This window comes from Typopeltis vanoorti, chromosome 15, assembly GCF_054136105.1.
Source record: "Typopeltis vanoorti isolate ZY-2024b chromosome 15, IOZ_Tvanoo_1.0, whole genome shotgun sequence".
Classification (NCBI taxonomy): Eukaryota; Metazoa; Arthropoda; class Arachnida; order Uropygi; family Thelyphonidae; genus Typopeltis; species Typopeltis vanoorti.
This window is the reverse complement of record NC_143563.1, coordinates 81,256,187-81,278,040: the sequence shown is the minus strand read 5'-3', so window position 1 is coordinate 81,278,040 and position 21,854 is coordinate 81,256,187. Positions and strand designations below refer to the sequence as shown.

General features: G+C 35.5%; 1 protein-coding gene across 2 annotated transcripts in view; it reads left to right on the top strand.

Moving 5' to 3' along the window:
* The window catches only part of LOC150098929 (glutamyl aminopeptidase-like), a 354,155-nt gene that overhangs the window by 130,406 nt on the left and 201,895 nt on the right, over positions 1–21,854 (top strand). For both annotated transcript variants that reach the window (XM_090405705.1, XM_090405704.1), the window contains exon 9: positions 15,606–15,867. In XM_090405705.1, the coding sequence (XP_090261831.1) occupies positions 15,606–15,867 (262 nt within the window). The remainder of the gene's footprint in view (positions 1–15,605; positions 15,868–21,854) is intronic.

Genomic DNA, 21,854 nt, shown 5'->3' with positions numbered 1-21,854 from the left:
AAATGGCCTATATTGATTACAATTATTTCTTCAGGGCCATGAACTCACTGGAAATATTAAGCCCAAATATGTGTAACAAGAAACAACAACAACAACAACACTTCATTAACACCTTACAATTCCAAACAAATTCTCTGAGCAGAATGTCTCAGTGGGCTGTCCACTTTCTCTGCTTTTAGCCAGTGATTATGAAGCCTTTTGAAAAAAATGCCATTGAAAATTACGAATTATGACCTGAACTTTGGCATAACAACAACTCTTTATTTATCCTATGCACAAGAAGTCAAAGGATCTATAAGCACATCAGTACTGTGTCTGGGGTGCAGGTGAGCATCCAGAAGTTTATTGACATTATTTTTGAAGAGTTGCAGATTCTAGTTGTTAGGAAATTCTCCTTGCAGTAGGGTGTTCCAGAGGACTGGACACAGATAGATGGAATGAAAGAGGAAGAAAAGCAGGTTTGGTTGTTTTGCAGATGCACAGAAAAGGAGTGCTGGTCAGCTACTGCACAGAAAGTGGAAGAATGGTGATTGCTAGTTCAATGGAGCTATGATCATTGAAGTACCTGTAGAATAGACACAGATTTGAAACATTGTGTCTGTAAGATAGTAATTGAATTTGTAACAGAGGGATCATCTGTAAGTCAAATTGCTCTCCTCTGCACAGCATCAGGAATTTTTAGAGAGGTTTTTAGGTACTTCACCCCAAACATGTAAACGATATTCTAAGCATGGGCAGATTTGGGATTTGTATATAGTTAAGAGTTGGTCAGGTGTAAAATTGCATCTTGAATGCAAGAGAATGCCTAGTTTTTTGGATGTTGAGGAAGCTATTGATGTGATGTGTTTGTGCCAGGAGAGACTGGAGGTAAGTATTATTGCAAGCAGAGGGTCTGATGTTGTCTAGTGATTTCTGCATTACCGAGGGTAAGGGAATGTAACTTGAGATTTCTTTTGTGAGAGAAGAGGCAAGGCTGTGTTTTGATGGCATTGAACTTGATCAGATTGTCCTTGCCTCATTGAAGGATAGTACATAGATCACTGTTTAAGCACTAGTTGTAGATGGATGATCTTGATACTTGGGATACCTGCACACTGCATGGTTTTGTCAGATGAGTAGGATGAATCAAGAGCACTATCAAATGTAATGCTGTGGATAGGATTAGTGGTGATTAAAAGTAGGTTGTTTATGTACACGAGAATGAGGATACGTAATAGGACAGAGTCCTGGGTTATTCTTACATTGGCAGTAAAGCTCAAAGAGAGGGTGCCATCAACCATGACACACAGTGAACAACCATTTCCAAAAGCTCTTGAAATGTTGAGCGACAGCACACATTTCTCTGAACCTTTCCATTGTACATATTCAGTGGTGGATGATGCAAGCTAAGAGATCAGCTGTGGATCTTGAATGGCGGAATCCATACTGGTGGTTGCTGATTAATTGGTAGGCCTCTAGGTAGCGTAGAAATTGGCTGTTGATGACTTTCTCCATTATTCTGGAGAGGACCGAGGTGATAGCAATTGGTCGGTAGTTTAACAATAGACTTCTATCTCCCCTTTCTGCAATAGGCTGGATACATAATTGCTTCCACATGTTGGGACTAGTACCAGTTGTGTATAATAGTTCTTAGAGACTATACAGGATGGGTTTAGTTCTGGAACACAATGTTTGAGAAGAAATGGAGAGATGAATGAAGAGTATTGTTGTCTGCAGTGCTGTGGATAGGATTAGCAGTGATTCAAAGTAGGTCGTTTACACTATGCATATGAGAAAGATGATAGGATAGAGCCCTGGGGGTACTCTTTCATTTTTTAATGTCCAAGTTATTTAGTAATTTTCTGATGTCTTTTTGTTGAAAACTACAGGAGGCATATGGTGCTCAGATTCTGGTATGAGAAGGCAGTTTCCCTTGGTCATCAATGCAGGAGTTTGAGGAAAAAAAAGTGAAGTTAAGAGGTCAGTTTTATCTTTAGGTGAATTAACAGTGGTGCCATCAGGATGAAAGACAGGTGGAAGTGCAGGTGGACAGGAGAAAAGTTTTCTGCTGTCGGCCATTATGAAATCAGGTTTAGATCTGCTGTTGCATGTTTTGCATTTGTTGTGTGCTTTGGCTTAGGTAAAGTATGAACTGGAGTTCTTGATGTGAGCTACCTGTGGTAAGTAAACTTTTTTATTCAACTTCTCTAATACACTTTCTGTTGAACCATGGCTTGGAAAGCAGACAAGGATTCTGGCATGGATCCTGGGGCACCATCATTTTCAGGTACAACAATACCCTCAAAATGGAGGAGATTATGGGTCCTAAGTGTGTATGGTATCACTCTCATTGCACAGAATAGGGATGGAAAACAGAAACTGTAATTCCTGGTCTAGAGACCAAACAAGGCATATGCCACTTCAGGCATCAAATAAGCTGGGTAGTGAAGGGTATTTCACTGAGTGGTTGAAGGTCATCTACCAGCTAGTGATCTAGTTGTCATTTCCTCCAACTAGGAAGGTATCTGTTTAAGTGGGAATACTCACTGGTTTCACCACAGGCATTTTTGTGGAAACATGCCACACCACTGGAAGGTAGGGTTTATCTGACAGGGAGAGGTTGCATATTGCCCATTTCCTGCCCATTACAGGTCATAGACTTTCTTGTGCATCTTAACAGTATTCATTCCCTGCATAAAGTTCGCTGTCAAATAGGTTAAACAATATATCCCCACTTTTTTAGACACTCCTGGAGGTTTCTGAACAAAATAAGCTTACTTTCAGTCTCTAGAAAACCAATATACATGGGAATTCATGCAAAGTCTCCTACCACAATCTATCCAGTGTGCTGGATCCATGCATCCAGCACACAGAAAAATTATGTTATAAAAATACTACAAAACAGTGCATGTAAAATTTCCAGCAGTAGGTAGAAGAGAAGGCAAGAGTATGCATACCTCAGACTTATCTTCAAAAAAAAAAAAGTTGAGAATGTTGTAAAGGAGTCCCATAGAAAAATACTCATAGATGGACATCAAAATCAAGAATATATTAGAAATGGTATTGCTGTTTTGCATATGATCTGTCACAGACAAGATATCAAAGATATATTGCCTCCGCAAGAAATAAAATCTTAACACTAAACAAGATCTAAAGTCTCCTTCAATCTTCAAATACTATCCCACCCACAACTCAAAAAAACTGGGATATATATGATGATCACCTGTTCAGGTGTAATTTACTATATGGTACATGCAAGCCAGTTAGGAGAGATGCACATCAAAACACAAAGTGGAGAAAAAAAGAAAATATAAATGGGCTAGCAGCATATATGACAGACCAATTAAGCACTATTGCAGCATACAAAAATGACCTACATTGATTACACTTACTTTGACGGAAGATTCAGAGAACCATTGCAAATGTTAAAAAATCCAAGACATTGTAACAAGAAAGGTGGTATGATCTTTCACCAGGTTTAAGTGTCTTTAACCAAAAAAAATGGTGCACACAGATCTCATCATGCCATTAGCTATCTTAATGTGAATCAGTCATACACAATATTGCTGGTGTGTATTAGTCTAGCTGATTCGATAACAGTAATACAGAATATTTGGCAATATTCTGTATTACTGTTATCAAATTTGTTTGATTCATGACTCAATCACTATAAATTTTCTCTATTTCACTCTCTTGATAACATGTACTATAATATTCTCAACTAGTAGATATTTAAATTCAGTAAAATTGTTTTACAAATAGTCTCCATGTGGAATATATCATCATCATCATCAAATTCCTGCCATGTACCCTCAAGGGGTGTACAGAATATGATAGTACTACATGAAAATTTATATCATTACTAACTTCCTGTCTACAATTTTCCTCCAGATCAGCCTGTTACTTGTCAAGATTCCAACATTATTAGATCTTATATTTCTATCGTCTAAGGCACTTTGTACCATATCAATCCACCTATATCTTGGTCTTCCTCTGGGTCGTTTTCCTGCCAACCTGGTAGAGAACACTTGTTATGCTAATCTTTCCTTGCCCATTCTGTTTAAGTGACTATACCACCTGAGATTAGCTCTGCTAATGCATTCCTGGATGCTGACAATGATAAGTTCTTTCCTAATATCCTCATTTTAAATATGATATTGAAAATTGATGCCTTCTGTTCATGCCTCTAATCTTTTTCGGAACTCTCATGTCTGCAGTCTCTAGTCTTTGGTCGAGTGTTTTACTTCTGACCCAGCTCTCAGATCCATAAGTTAAAACTGGTTTGAACACTGTCTTGTATACAGCTAATTTAGTGTTCCGACTAATTTCTCTCTTATTCCATATGAATTTATTCAATTGAATTCCCACCATACCAGCTTTGTTGATTCTGTTGTCTATTTCCATATTTAATTTACCATCTTCAGTAAATCTCATGCCTAAGTAGCTGAAATCTTTTACTTGTTCCACAGGTTCTCCATTCACAATGCAGTTGACATTTTTAACAATTCTGCCTATTTTCATTGTCTTTGTCTTTTTATTGCTGACCTTCATACCATATCTATTACAACAGCTATTCAATTTAGTCAGAGAATCTTGCAGACTTGTAGCGGATTTATTTAGAAGTATAACATCATCCGCATAAAGCAAAGAGCTGACATTAACATCTCCAATTTTGATATCAGGTTTAATACCACTTTCCTTCATAATGTGATCCATATAGATAATGAATAACTGAGGAGATAATGTACATCCTCGTCTGACACCAGATTTAACATTAAACCATCTTTCTGTACTTCCTTCAATTCTAACTGCTGACTTACAACTCAAATAAAGACTAAGTATTGCTTGATATAATGCCCCATTGACACCATATGACTGTAGCGTATTGAATAGCTTCTCCCTTGGCACCTTGTCATATGCCTTTTCTAGATCGAGAAAACTTAAATACAGATCTTTGTTATATTCCCATGCTTTCTCGACTATTTGTCGTAATGTGAAGATCTGATCCTGACAGCCTTATTTGGCCTGAATCCAGCTTGTTCTTCACCAAGCTTTTTCTTCCACAATTCTTCTCAACCGTTTCTCAAGTATACTTGCATAGATCTTGCCAGGAACACTCAGTAGGGAAATACCTCTGTAATTCTCACATTCAGTTTTATTTCCCTTTTTATATATGGGTACTACGAGAACTCTACTCCAATCATCGGGAATTCGTCCCTCTGTCCAGGCTTTCTGAACTATGCCGTGCAGCCTGCAGCCACTGCAAGACTCTTATACCACCATACTTCAGCATTTTTGGTCAAATATCATCTACTCTTGCTGCCTTTTTTGTGGAATATATACCAAACTTAAATGTTCAATATATTATAAAATCTCCAGCGTGTCAAGAACTCATCAAGGAAGACTTTACTCCTTTAAAAAAAGAAAAAAAACTTTCCATTCCTGAGCTGAGACTCAAGTTATGCGAGTTTGGCTTGCATAACAAAAGACTCCATAAATACTGGCTAAAAGCAGAGAAAGTGGACAGCCCACTGAGGCATTCTGTAAGGTGTTGTTGATGAAATGTTGTTTCTTATTAAACCAATTTGGTTTAACTTGTCCAGTGATTTCATGAATGCCCTGAAGAAATAACTGCAATAAACTTATAGGACATTTTTATATGCTGCCCATAGTACTTGAAGTGAGCAGTCATTATTTGAACAAATCTGTCCGCTTCTGACACATGGGTACCATCTACATTCAATAAAGTTATTCTTCCACATTTCAATCTTTTTTTTCTTGTCGGCATAATGATAAAAATTTTTTTTATGAGCTTATATAATTCATAAATTCTCTAATCTCTTTTATTCTCACGATTCTTTCCACATCACATTCTTCTTACGGATCTTGCTTAATAAGGTTGCACATTCATTTCTCTACCTCTCTTTGTTCTTTGAACTCTAGGGACACATTCAGGTACTGCATCATTTATGCATTTTTTTCATTGCTTCTCATGCACTGTTGATAACCTTCTCATCGAGTAACTGATGCTATTGGACCAAACATAGTTTTCTCCTGAGATTTTCGTAATTTCCAGCTTTGTAGTTCAGCATATGACCTGCTCTAATTTTAACACCCGTATATTTAGTTACTTTTCAGATATGGTATTTGACACCAACTAGTGTCTAAACAGTCATGTTAACTGAGATCTCTTCTGATTCTGTGATCAAATTTTATGCTATAACCAGTTTCTTCTTTTACATGCTCTCTGAGGAAGTTGTCTTACAACAGCTAAATGAATTCTCTTTCATTGTTGTTGATTTTTCTCCACTGCCCCATCAGTGATCGGATAATTTAGGTCACCCATAATGATTTATAATTTAGTATATAAATATAAATATACATAAAAAATTTAGTATCCATCAGGGTAATTTAGCCATTCATTTTATTTTCCTCAGAAACTGAACTGCCAGATCATCCCACAATATGTTTCATTTGTTAGCTTTCTCTTCACACCAAATAGCCTCAAACTTACTGCTATATGGGGCCTTATTACTATTATTGCTTTCATCAGCTTCAGTCCTAACTGAACTCAAATTATCGTATAACCTCTCCTCTCCTATCTTTTTTGTCCTTCCTAAAGATTCTATGCTCTTTACACTTGATTGTAGTTACTACATCTGACTCTGAGATCTAAGTTTCATTAATGTCATTAATTTTAAGTCAAAAAGCATATTCACAAGGCATTGAACTCAGTCCCTTTGTTCCTGATGCTCCTGGCATTTGTTTATAGACATGACAAGTTATCTTTTGGCTTTTTCTATACTTATAGCTACACTCTGCTCAACGTAAATCCCCCCCCCCATCCACACACACATATACAGTATATTCCAGCATACAAGTCGACCTGGCATATAAGTCGATATTGGAATTTTTTGAGTTTGAGTTTTTATAGTATACTCGTCGTATAAGTCGACTCGAAAAATTTCTTTAAAAATAAAAATTATGACAGTTTTTAAGTAAAATTTTTATACAGGCGTTAATCACTAGGATCATAACTGCTTTTTAGTCCTTCCATTCTTTGTTTTAGCAAAAGATATAAAATACTTAGTTGACAAAAGAAATTTTATTTCATATTGACCAGTTGACCAATAGTGAACTAAAGTGCAATGGCTCTTTTTAAAAGAATGAAATATGGCACGAGTTTTAAGTACAAAGTGATTAAATTTGCAAAAGAAAATAGTAACTGTGTTGCTGCAGGTCAGTTCGGAGTAAACGAAAAACTAGTTTGTGATTGGAGAAAAAATGAAACTTTAATAATGAAAATGCCAAAAAATAAGTGCACATTACAGAAAGGAATTCATAAGTGGCCTATTCTGGAAAATAATGTTGCGGATTGGGTTCGAGAAAATCGCCAAAATGGACCATTATAACGAGAAATAATATTCATTTATTTGCTTTGCTTTGAAGTGGGGCTAAGCAAATAAAAAGGACAGCAAAAACTTCAAAGCTACAGTGAGTTGGTGTAGCTGGTTTATGGAAAGGAAAAATTTAGTGCTTCGACTAAAAACGAAAATTTCACAGAAGCTGCCAAAGGATTTGAATGATAAGTTATTAAGTTTTCAAAGATTTATAATTGTTAAAAGAAAGCAAAAAAATTATTTATTGTCTCAAATCGGAAATATGGATGAAACTCCAGTTATGTTTGATATGATCGGGAATAGAACAGTAGTAATTGAAAGGAAGTAAAACTATTTCTTTAAAAACAACTGGACATAAAAAAAGCCGTTTCACAGTTGTACTTGCTTGTATGGCTGATGGTACTAAATTAAAACCTATGATAATTTTTAAAAGAAAAACAATGCCAAAGATCAAAATTCCAAGAAACATTTTTGTCCATGTTCATAAGAATGGTTGGATGGATGAAGCAGGAGGCATAAAAAATATTTGGAATGCACGACAAGGTGCATTAAAAAATCCAAACAGTCTTTTAGTGTGGGACATGTTCAAATCCCATTTAACGGAGAGCATAAAATCTGTATTAAGAGAGAATAATACCAATATGGCAGTGATTCCAAGTGGGTTAACTTGAAATCACTGCCATATAACTAGTGCAACCGTTGGATATTTATATAAACAAGCCATTTAAAGACAGTTTACAAAAACAGTGGAATGCATGGATTCAAGAAGGAGAGAAAAGTTGCACAAAAGGAGGGTAAATGCAGCATGCGTCTTTGGTAACTATGTGTGAATAGGTAGCGAAAGCATGGGATGAAATAAAACCAGATACAGTAATAAAATCTTTTAAAAAATGTGCTATATCTAACAAATTAGATAGCTCGGAAGATGATTTTGTTTACAATGATGAAGAAATTTATGCTAAATCTGATGGAGAAAATGAATACAATTTATATGATGATATACCAGAAGAAATTACAGAACCAGGGTACAATGAACTTTTCATACATTCAGACAGTGAAAATTAAATTTTAATTACGTAGTTACCTACCTATTTTCTTTTATAAATCAATAATTATATAACATGTAAATAAATTTTTCTGTAAATAAATTTGATATAAGTTGAAATATTTTTACTTATTTACCCTTTTTGTATATTGCTAATAAATTTAACAGGGGGGTGCTTAAGGGTCAAAGCTGTATAACTGAGAGGAGACCTCCACATAGCCTTTAAAGGAATGCGGAGAACCGACCAGGGCTTCTGACCTAATGTCCAATCCTCACCTTCTCGTGGTGCACCCTGTTGGGTATCTACTTTGATACTGAACGAACGAGGATGGGCTGGCAATTTGGGATTTAGCCGACCAAATTGTATTCTTATTGGTTAAACCAAAATAAAAAATGATGGTACAACATGACAAAATTTCATGCCGGCTGGGGCGTCGCCCGGTTAAACAAGGGCCCCCGTTGTTTTCGCCAGGGAACCAGGGTGAACAGCAAAAAGTCAGCTACTGGAACAAATCTGAAAACAAACCCCAACTCAACATCACCAGAGTTAAAGATTGGTACTATCAACGTAAGAAGCCTGAATGGCAAAGAAATGGAGCTAGCTGAGGAATTAGATAAGTACCAGATCGACATAATAGGGGTGACTGAAACAAAAAAGACCAAAACTGGTGAGATCTTTCTGAGCAATAAATACAAAATGTTATATTCAGGCAATGACAATCAAGGAAAAGAAGGAGTAGCCATAGTATTCAACACAAAATACGAGGCTAATCTTCTTGAATGGCAGTCAGTCTCAAGTAGAGTAATGTGGGCAATTATGAGAATGGGGAACTGGACAATGAGACTTATTTGTGCCTGTGGTCCCACAGAAGGTTCTACTAAGGTAGAAGTGGAGGAATATTTTGAGGCTTTAGAAAAAGCAACTGACACAATGAAAAAGGAAAAGTTGGTCCTTGTAGGGGATCTAAATAGTAGAGTAGGAAATGATTGTGAGACATACAAAAATATTTTGGGAAAATTTGGAGAAAAGAGCAAAGCTAATAATAATGGCAAATATCTGTTGCATTTCTGCTCAGGACATGGACTGGTTATTACTAACACCATGTTCCAACATAAAAATGTGCACAAATTCACATGGAGAGAAGAGGCTAGGAATAAGAAAAGTCTCATTGACTATGTTATTGTTGATAGTGATGTTTTCTCCCTGGTGCAGGACACCAGAGTGTACAGAGGATTTGTAATTGGAAGTGATCACTATTTAGTCTTGAGCAGGTAAAATTGAATTTCACATTGAAAAGAATAACATGTAAGAAAGTTTTAAAGCAAATAAAAGTTGAGCAGCTCTCAGATGTGAACTGTAGACTAAAATACAGAAATATTATCGAAAAGAAAATGAAAGAGTTTGAGAACAGGAATCAAACCTTGGAGATTCAGTGGCAAACTCTGAAGGAAACATTGATTGATTCTGCCAGAGAGGCATGTGGTGAGGTTGTGTGCAAGGATAAAAAAATCAGAACTCCCTGGTGGACACAGGAAGTTAAAGAGGCAGTGAAGGAAAAGAAGAAAGCATATCAAAAGTTCCTGGCAAATAAGTCAGCTTTTACTCTTACAGAATACAGAGACAAATGTAAGAAAGCTAAACAGTGTGTAAAACTAGCTAAACAAAAGTCATGGGAGGACTTTGGCAAGAATATAGAAAATAAATATCAAGAAGGTGGCAAAATATTCTGGAGGTTGTGAAGAAGCTTAGGAATGGAGGAAAGAATGCTGTAAAAGGAATTAGAGATGATAAAGGTGAAATGAAAACAGGAGAAAAAGATATCCTTGAAGTATGGAGTAATTACTTTGAAAAACTGCTAAATGAAACAAGCAGTGATGACAGCACAGTGATAAAAAACACTGACCAGGCATGCAGTCAGGAATACATATCCACACTTGAAGTAGAAAAAGCCATCAAAGGCTTGAAATGTGGAAAGGCAGCAGGAGTAGATGATATTCGACCAGAAATGCTGAAGTATGGTGGTATAAGAGTCTTACAGTGGCTGCACTGCATAGTTCAGAAAGCCTGGACAGAGGGACGAATTACCGATGATTGGAGTAGAGCTCTCATAGTACCCATATATAAAAAGGGAAATAAAACTGAATGTGAGAATTACAGAGGTATTTCCCTACTGAGTGTTCCTGGCAAGATCTATGCAAGTATACTTGAGAAACGGTTGAGAAGAATTGTGGAAGAAAAGCTTGGTGAAGAACAAGCTGGATTCAGGCCAAATAGAGGCTGTCAGGATCAGATCTTCACTTTACGACAAATAGTCGAGAAAGCATGGGAATATAACAAAGATCTGTATTTAAGTTTTGTCGATTTGGAAAAGGCATATGACAAGGTGCCAAGAAAGAAGCTATTCAATACGCTGCAGTTATATGGTGTCAATGGGGCATTATATCAAGCAATACTTCGTCTTTATTTGAGTTGTGAGTCAGCAGTTAGAATTGAAGGAAGTACAGGAAGATGGTTTAATGTTAAATCTGGTGTGAGACAAGGATGTACATTATCCCCTCTGTTATTCATTATCTATATGGATCACATTATGAAGGAATGTGGTATTAAACCTGATATCAAAATTGGAGATGTTAATGACAGCTCTTTGCTTTATGCGGATGATGTTATACTTCTAAATAAATCCGCTACAAGTCTGCAAGATTCTCTGACTAAATTGAATAGCTGTTGTAATAGATATGGTATGAAGGTCAGCAATAAAAAGACAAAGACAATGAAAATAGGCAGAATCATTGAAAATGTCAACTGTGTTGTGAATGGAGAACCTGTGGAACAAGTAAAAGATTTCAGCTACTTAGGCACAATTTTTACTGAAGATGGTAAACTAAATATAGAAATAGACAACAGAATCATCAAAGCTGGTATCGTGGGAAGTCAATTGAATAAATTCATATGGAATAAGAAAGAAATTAGTCGGAACACTAAATTAGCTATATACAAGACAGTGTTCAAACCAATTTTAACTTATGGATCTGAGAGCTGGGTCAGAAGTAAAACACTTGACCAAATACTAGAGACCGCAGATATGAGAGTCCTGAGAAAGATTAGAGGCGTGAACAGATGGCATCAATGGCAATATCATATTAAAAATGAGGATATTAGGAAAGAACTTGACATTGTCAGCATCCAGGAATGCTTTAGCAGAGCTAATCTCAGATGGTATGGTCACTTAAATAGAATGGGAAAGGAAAGATTAGCAAAACAAGTGTTCTCTGCCAGGTTGGCAGGAAAACGACCCAGAGGAAGACCAAGATACAGGTGGATTGATACAGTACAAAGTGCCTTAGACGATAGAAATATAAGATCTGATAATGTTGGAGTCTTGACAAGTAACAGACTGATTTGGATAAAAATTGTAGATAGGAAGTTAGTAATGATGTAATTTTTTCATGTAGTACTGTCATATCCTGTACACCCCTTGAGGGTACATGGCAGGAATTTGATGATGATGATTTAACAGAGTATAATACTTACTAGTTTTTTCTTGGAAAGCAATCAATTTTTGACCCAGCGTATAAGTCGACCTAAAAAATTTAGTACTTTTTTTCAATGCTGAAAAGTCGACTTATATGCCGGAATATATGGTACATACACATTCAGAAAGTCTGAGCTCACAGAAGTGTATAGACCTATCCCTTCATAGACTCATAGATTCATAGACATACTGATTGCTATTCATATCATTGCCATGTTTACATACCTTAGATGAGCTTACACATTCTCAGCATTCCTCTCCTGATGTTCTTGTTTACCCTACTTAATGCATTAGGTCTAATCCCAATAAATAATTTTTCCCTGCTTCTAATGCCAAATCCATTCAAGTGGAGGCTTTCCCTCTTATAGACTTCTGCCATTAAACTCCATCTAAAAACCATTTCTTCTACACAGCCTGCACATAGAATTATTTGCTATTAGTTCTTAACTTTCTGCTGTCATATCTTGCCAATAGACTAACAGTTTTCACTTTCTCACTCTTCTTTCTTGGTTCTTTCACCTAGTTCTAACACACATATGTTACATATATTATAAGAATTTTTGCTCCTGAAAAGCTTGGAGTAATTCCATCATCACATGAAAATTTAATGAGTGAATCACTGCACTATACTACTTCTTTTTTCTTACATTCTGATTGACTTCCCTTATTTCCATACTTTCTTGCCTCTCGTTGTTCTCCTTATTTTTCTTATTCTGAGTTTTGTAAATGTTTCTCAACTTTTTCTAACTGTCTAGTCAACAAATAATAATTTGTTTTAATCTGGAAATCTCATATGTCAGTTTATTGTAATTTACATCATCAGTATTGAAATAAAGCTTTTGCTCAGTGGGATGAAAGTTGTCATATCCAGGATGATATAGGTTAGCATGAGCTTTTGACATTGCTTTGCTCTGGGAGGTTTTTGGCACCATTTTTAAAACTAGCTTAAATAATTATACTTATGATATTAGTCAGTGTGCTAAATATAACAATCCAGTTAAAAAGCACAATAATATACTAAAAGGGCACTAATTAATATAAGAAAATGCTAAATAAATAAATAAATAAATCACCATTCTTATAGGGGCTTCAAATATCTAATTCTATTTTATGAATTTTCTCCCCCCCCTTGTTTAAATTCATTTTAAACAGGGGGGGAGAGAAAATTGCTTTGCATATCAGATTTACAGCTACAATAATGCAATCAACTTTTTTTTTCATGATCTCTACCAAATTATCAAGAATAAGTTCTTTTAAAAAACATTTAGCTCAACAAGAATATTCTAGCATAAATACTGAAAAAAAAAAGTCTAAACTATTTAAAGCATTACTTACAGAATGTTGATTAAATGTTGCAGTGTGGATAGTCTGCTCATAAGACTGGATTTGTTAGATGATTGCTTTTTTTTTTGTGCATTATCATGTAAAAGCTGTAAAAAAGGACCTTACCTCATTATATTTTTGCTTCATGGTGCTTGGCACTTGAGCTTTCTGGTTTTCTGTGTTACTCTTGGTCCTCTACAGATTATTATGCGGAGAGAGAGATTTTTACTTCTTGAGCTTATTTTTAAGTCCTTTCAAAGGAGGCTACTCTATATTCACTATATTCTATATTCACTTTTCCTGCATGGGGAAATAACATACCGAATCACAAAAATACCAAATTTTTTGATACTAAGGAGGTTATTTATATGATATGTTTATGCTAAAGAAGCTATGGAAAGGGAATATAATAGAAAGGGAATCTCTTTAACTCAGATGATAATGAGAATACCTCTGGTTGGAAAGACTTTGGTATGAATCCCATCTAGGACAAGATTAAAAGTTTTTTTTTTTCATCTGAAGGCATGTTAGTCAGTCTCATGTGTAGGTGGCATATATTTTCCTCCCAGAACTTCAGTTTTTACTGCTACCAAAGTGATAAGCCAGTGAGAAACACAATTCTCAGACAATAACAGATTATATTGATGGGATTAACTATCTAATCCTAGCATAATTAGATTACCATGAAGCCAAGATGCTTGACTGTGGCAGACCATTACATTTAATGTAAAGGAAAGATGAGATACTAGGAAACATTAAAGGTATTAATAAATCAGTGAAGAAAAATCTCACAGGATCAGATTGCTGGGTGTTATCAACAGCAAGTGAAATGAGATTTTCCTTATGAAAAATAAGACAGGACTATGTTGCATGAAGTCTTTAACTTTTTACCAAGAATTAATTTATTCAAGCAGATTTGATTATAAATGCAGTTTGTATGTAGATACAGCATTGCTCAATTTTTTAAAAATTGTTTTCTTGTACAGAATTTTTTAGTTATTTATTTTTTAACCTTATTTACTGTTGTAACCTTTGTAAATGATGCAGTATAACATTGCTGTCCTTGCATCAATAAAAATAAATCAACCAGCCAACTAATCTCAGTAGTTTGTTATGGACCAAGTTTTTTTTTTTCCCTTTTCTGGGAGTTGATTGTGTGATTCCAAGTTTCTTGGCTGTGACAGGATATACAGCTTAACATGTTGAGAAGTGAAATCAATGTATAGTAAGATAGCTGCATTTACATATGACAGATGGAACATTCTCTGGGGAGGAGTTGGAAAGGGAAACAGATAAAGTAGATACCAGGAAATAGTATAATCAGTAATGCAACTGACATACAGTATTGCAAAATGATTTCAATAAGCTGGAATTGTGGCTATGTGAAAATGACTCTCAGTTCAGTGTCAGTAATAAAGATATGCACTTTGGCATAATGAGATATTCAATGGCATATTATATTGGCAAGATTGTGCTTGAAAAAAATTACTAACCAGGCTAGGGATCTTGGAATTTTATTTAATAGATAGTTAGTTGAAGTTCAGGGGCAAATATTGCAAGTATAACTAAGAGGATAATTGCAATGCTAAAACAAACATTGACAAAGAAGTCATTTTGTAAGGCTTTGGTATAACTTCATCTAGACTATTGTGTGTAGATCTTGTCTCCTGGTTTCCAAGGAGATATAGCAATCTGATCCTGTGAGATTCTTAACTGATTTATTAATACCTCTAATGTTTCCTAGCATCTCATCTTTCCTTTACATTAAATGTAATGGTGAAAAGGAGTGTGTTAAAGGAGATAATGATATTGTTAGCATGGAATACATATTATGAGGAATTAAGAAATTTTGAATTGCTTACACTAGCAAACAAGAGGCGTGATATGATTGAGACCTACAAACTTCTGAAAGGGTCATAGGAGATGGAATTTTTCATTTTATGGAGGGTTGAAAAGAGGATGAAAGGATATCCTTGAAAGTAGAGAATGAAGGCAGTCAAAGAAAAGAGTGAAGGGCCAGGGTTTTTCTCTCACAGAGTAGTACATAATTGGAATGGTTTGCGTTTGGAAGTGGCGTGTATAGATAGTGTGAATGAATTCAAGAGAAGGTATGATAGGTAGTGTGGGTGATATGTGGTTTCCTTCAGTGAATCAAGAGATCTCCAGGAAATCCTTAACTTCTTGGAGATCTCTTGTAGTAGTAGTAGTAATAATAATAATATTTTATTGAAAATCATATGAGTAGGTTTCTAGTTTATTTAAAATCTGTATTTTTAGTATTTAACAATATAATTTAAAATTTGATGTCTGCATTTTTCAAATTAGGTAGCAATGAATTCATCTCATTTGAATGTATCAGAAATCATGAACACTTGGATTCAACAAAAAGGCTATCCCTTGATTAAAGTTCAGCGGCAAGGAAGAAAGGTTTTAGTTAGCCAGCAGAGATTTCTTCTAGCACCACCTGAAGGTGATGAAGCAGAGACTAAGGATCTTTCAGCATACGGATATAAGTGGTTTGTTCCTGTTTCATACATTACAGATACTTTCGATAAACCCAAGAACTTATGGCTTAACATGTCCAATGGTAAGTTCCTTCTCGTATGTTTTTTCTTCAGCAGTTGTTCTGTGTGTCAGTATGGTTAAGAGAATTGCATGTGTCATTCAGTTTGGTTTGGTTGAAAAGAAACATGTTCAAATCCTTTTAAGAATATAAGGAATACTTCCTAAGTGTATCCAACTGAAGCTGAGATAGTTAATCTTAGAAAGAGACAGGATATATCTCTCTCTCTTTTTTTTTTTTTGGCATTAATACTGAACACTACCACTAAAACTTATTCCTTCATCTGCAAGGGCCAATCCAGAAGTTGTGGAAGGAATGGATTTTTCCCTCTTGTTGCTGTATTATTTTATATACATTTTGGGTATGATGTGTTGAGTGCTCTTTTTCTATTTTCTACACAGATGATGGATTTTAAAGAATAAGTTTGTATCACATGTTTCTGTTGCAGACTTGAAAAAAACAACTTCGGAAATAGACAATACACTGACATCTTTTGAAAATGCTGTATGTTCATAACATCAAGCAAAAATTTTTCTCATATAAGTTGGCTAATTCACTAAAATAGGCACTATGATTTCACATAACTTGAGATTCTCCTGCACAATTCACTAGTACGAGGGTGGTCTGAAAAGTTCTCGGCCTCGACCATAGATGGCAACATTATTGGCAAGATTTTTTAAGTTGGTACATCTGTCATAAGTATCTGTTGTGAAATTGCAAGTCATTTTATCAAGTAATTTTTTTATGCTGCTGTCTGAAGCAAAATTGTTTTCTGAATCCCTTGAAATGAATAAAATTGAATATCATGCAGTTATACAATTCTTTGTAAAAGAAGGTTTAAGGGCAAAAGGAATTCATTAGAAGTTCATAAAAGTTTTGTTATTAAAATGAAAAGCCAAACGGCTAGTTTTCTGGCAACTTAATAGAAATTAAGCGGATAAAAATCCTATGTTGTTATATAGCCAGTAAGTGAAACTCAAGATCGAGAGCTACGATCTATATGAGTTTCAATGCCGAAAAACTATGGGCGAAGGCAATTCGAAGCAAAGGTGGAGCAAGCTCCCTCACTATTCTTGATATTCTCTCATAATGTAAAACACAGCTCCTAGGAGATGTAATACTGTCATTACATTACACTACTCACTGATGAGACCTCAAAAAAGGTTGAAACCGGTCTGGGTAGTGACCTCTCCTCATAATGTAATGACAGTATTACATCTCTCGATCTTGAGTTTCACTTACTGGCTATATAACAACATAGGATTTTTATCCGCTTAATTTCATAAAAGTTTATGGGAACTCTTCTCCTTCATTTTCTACAATTAAGAAATGGACTGCCGAGTTTAAACGTGGCCATACCAGCCTCGAAGATGATCCACGTGAAGGATGTCCAAAAAGTGTAACAACACCAGAAATCATTGTTCAAGTGCACAATATGGTATTGGATGACCGGCGAGTCAAAGTGCATGAAATTGCTGAGACTATAGATATTTCAAAAGAACGTGTAGGATATATTTTGCAGGAAAAATTGCAAATGAAAAAGTTCTGCACAAGATGAGTGCCATGCTTGCTCACAGCAGATCAATAATGCACTTGCATGAAAATCTCTGAACAGTGCTTGGAGCATTTTAACAAGAATAAAACTGATTTTGTGCATCAATTTATTACTATGGATTAGACTTGGATTCACCATTACACATTAGAATCCAAACAGCAGTCAAAACAGTGGACAGAAGCCGGTTGTTCAGCACTAAAGAAGACAAAGTTATTTCCATCAGCATTAAAGGTCATGGCATCCATATTTTGGGATGCTAAAGGCATTTTGTTTATTAATTATCTTGAAAAGGGTAAAACAATAACCAGAGAATATTATTCTGATCTTTTAACCAGACTAGAAGACAACATTCGTGAGAAAAGACCCAGTTTGCAGAAGAAAAAAATCATCTTTCGTCAGGACCATGCACCTGCCCACAAAGGTGTTTTGGCAATGGGAAAATTAAGGATCTGTACCATGAATTGTTGGAACATCCACCCTATTTCCCAGATTTGGCTCTCTCTGACTTCTATCTCTTCCCAAAACTAAAAATCTTCTTCCCTGGTCAGTAATTTTCTTCAAAGCAGGAGGTGATTGCAGCTGTAGAGGGGTATTTTGCATATCTTACTGAGAACCGCTACAGGGAAGGGATAATGTGCTGGAGCATTGCTGGAATAAATGTATTAGTCCTAAGGGAGATTATGTTGAAAAATAAAAATAATTTTGAAATTATAAATTTGTTTTTTCATTGTTATGCCAACAACTTTCCAGAGACTCATCACGGGAGGGCAACAACTCTACAATTCGCCATCTCCACTACTCAATCCACCAACTACAGTGCAACTACCTTGATCAACATCTACACCAGACCAACATGCAATGGATTGCAGCAAAATGGGAAGAATGTGAACTGTTTTCTCAACAGAAAAGCTTCCCCATCTCCATTATGTCAAAATCGTGACAGTTGTTAACATGTTGTACAGGACATTAATCATTTTAATTTAAAATAAAAGAACTAAATATGATGATTTTCATATTATAGTAATTATCTAGAGTCAAAATGTACACTCCTTCAAATATCTTGGCTCTTATATTAGGGACACTAAATACGATATAACAGTCCAAAAACTAAAGCCACTAACATTGATTTAAATTATCCTGCAGCATATCCACATCACCATTATCAACTATTGCCCTTCTCAATTTTGCATCATCAGGAAACTATCGAATATTCCCCCTTAAAGTTTTCTCAATATCATTGATATACAAATTAAAGAGCTGTAACCCTAGTACTTGAGATACTCCACTAGTCACCATCATTCTCCTAGATTCCACTCCACTATGTAACACTCCAAAGAGTAGTACATAGTGGAGTGTCTATATATTATCCATCTCCCTATCCATGTTACTAGCTTCGTATCCATTCCCATTTTCCCCAACTATTGTAATAGTTTTCCATGTGGTATTCTGTCAAATACCTTAGCAAAGCCCAGCAGAATCATGGTATAGCCATTTCCTTTTATCCAGTTCCACTGTCACATTTATTATAAAATATGAATTTTTCTTTTTTTCCCCTCAAATTTTACTTTATATCTCTACTCATCCACTTAATCTCCACTTGATTTATCCTCCTGACCTTGGGTGCACAGTCTAATACTGCTGCTCTCTCAAACATTCCCTCACCACTTCCCATGCATTATTGACATTCTTTCTTTGTAGCTTCTCAAGCCATGGCTCCAAGAGTCTGCTCCATGCTGCTCCCTATAGAGTATTGTATCCCCATCCACCCATAGTTGGATTTCATCTTTAACCAACTTTTCCAATACCTTAACAACCACTCCTGATATAATAATTGGTCCAAGATTCACTGCTCCAAGATTCTTCATAAGTGTGTCATAATTAAATTACCAGCTTTATAGCTGAACATAGACCCTTTCTTGACAGAGCATTGCACATGCTTGGCAATTTCCCAGAACATCGGACTTCTTCATAGTGTAAAATCAAAACTAGTAGGCAAACAGTGAAAGATTAAGTTGACAACCACATATCTGTACAAGAATCTGATGATTTAAAAAAAGAATTATAATCATGTGTTGCATTGTTGAGTATGCTGTGCATGCTTATGCCTCTGCATTCATGTATTTGGCTATCTGTGGCTAATATTTAGAAACGTTGATACTAGGATTGTTTATATTTAGGTGTTTTGGATCCAGTGCCATTACTAAGGATTCGCAAATTTGTCTCTCAGTTGTGCTATAGTAATAGTTCTGTCTCATTCTCATAACGCTTAATGTCTCACATCCGAGGCATCTTGTGAGTCAGCTGAAGAGAGTATGTGTGATGACAAAGCTGCTTCTTTGATATTCACTATCTCTGTATTCTTCCATGCATTGCTCAATAGATTTTCCTGTCTGTCCATAGTATGATGTCCTGCATTCACACCATAGTCAGTAAACATTTGGATATTTTAGTGCACTGTGTTGAGGTTTTTTATGGATTTATGGATCTCATCCTGATAAAGGGATTTAATACTGTTTTGATTTTGTGTTCTCTAAGTATTTTTATAAAAGTTGCTAAAATATCATGTTCATCAAGGATGGTGTTGCTGATGCTGGAAAAAACAAAATGCTTGGAGTTTTTAACAAAGGATGGAAATATAGCTAATATATGGGAGAGTAATAAATCCTTCATCCTCATCATTAAGTCTCAAATTATGTGTTAGCTAATGAGTCTTGAGACAATATGCTCATTGTAGCCATTTGTAGAAAAATGTTTTTTTAGAATATGGAGTTCTTTAGTTAGTTTATCCTTTTTGGGTAATGAGGCAGTGTGCACATATGTGTAAATTTTAGAAATATAAACTTTTAATTTACCAGATTCCTTAGTTAGTTGAGAATCCAGGAATGGGAGTGAACCATTAGATTCTAACTCATAGTTAAATTTTATGATAGAATGTTGGCAATTAAGATACTCATGGAAATTCAAAAATAAAGGTAGTCCATGGCAGACTAAGAATGTATCATTGACATCCCCTTTCCATAGTTTGGGTTTAGGGTGGTATTCTTTTAGGACCTTTCTTTCAAGTGTCTCCATATAAAGATGTGCTAAAACTGGCAAAAGAGGACTGCCCAAAGCTAGACCAGAATTCTGTTTATATGTTGAGTAATTGTACTTAATACCAAGAAAAGTTAGACTGGTTGAAGAATGTCTTTTTTTTTTTTTTTTTTTTTTTTTTTTTTTTTTTTTTTTTTTTAAAGAATTCAGCCAGAAAAGGAGTTCCTCAGTTGGAACATTGGTAAACAGATTTACTATATGAAAGCTTGCTAAAATATATTCATCAGGGATGATGTTGCTGATGCTGGAAAAAACAAAGCTTTGAGAGTTTGGTGATTTGAATTTGTGAGATTTTGTGCAGTGCAGTATATGTGAAATGTATTCATTGAGAAAAATTAAACGATATGTGGAAGGAAATTGGAGAGAGAGAGAGAGAGTATGTATTAAATGTTTCAAAAGTGAGTGCCTATTAGGTGACAACACAGTAAATCTTAGTAGAGTGGACATTACTAATGGTAGGATGAAAAATGATGCTATTAATGTTGAACTTGCAGCTGTAAAAATAGAGGACATTGAAATGGACATTAATAAAGAGATAGCATACTTGAATGTTATCCTTCAGAAGACAAAGTGCAAAATTGAAAAATTACAGAAGCAGCTAGAGATTAGTAGGGCTGAAAAGGAAGCAGGTGGTCCCAAGTAATAATAAAGATTGAGCAAACTAACAAGAAAAACAAGTTAAGAAGAAAATTATATATGAAGACTCAGCGATCATTGGAGTACTTCATGAAAATGTGACAAATTGTGTTTTCCTGGTGCAAAAATTCACAATATCAGTCACTCCATCCAGATGTAAAAAGGTAAGTTGGAGGAAATGATTGTCTTGGTTGGCACAAATGATTTGAGAAATGAGAAATATTCTGTGAGAGAGGATGTCAAGGAGCTGTTAGAAGAGACAAAACTGAAGAGCGATAAGGTGAAGATTTTAAGTCTCCTACCACGTTATGATACAGGCAAACTAAAAAGAAGGGCGTTGCCAGATAATGAGTCTATATGTAGGTTGTGCAGAAGGAATAATGTAGGATCTGTGGTTTGTGTTTGATGGAAAGAAGGATTTGTACAATGCTGATGGATTGAATCTGAATGATTTTGGTGTTAGTTGTCTAGAGAGAGAGAGAGAGAGAGCTTTGATCACCGAGCATGCTGAAGTGCAAATTCAGGAAAAATTAAGCAATTCGGGTGGAAGCAGCTGAGCTTGTGTGAATGCGCCTATGAGGCGGGTGAGTGAGTGTGAGAATGACCAAGTGTGGTAACTAGTCTCTCAAGCAAAAATATTGAATAGGGTAGTCAATTCAGGAAGTAAAGATGGGTGGGGGCCTAAAGGGATGCTGCAGTTTCTACAGACTAATGCCAGAAGTTTCAG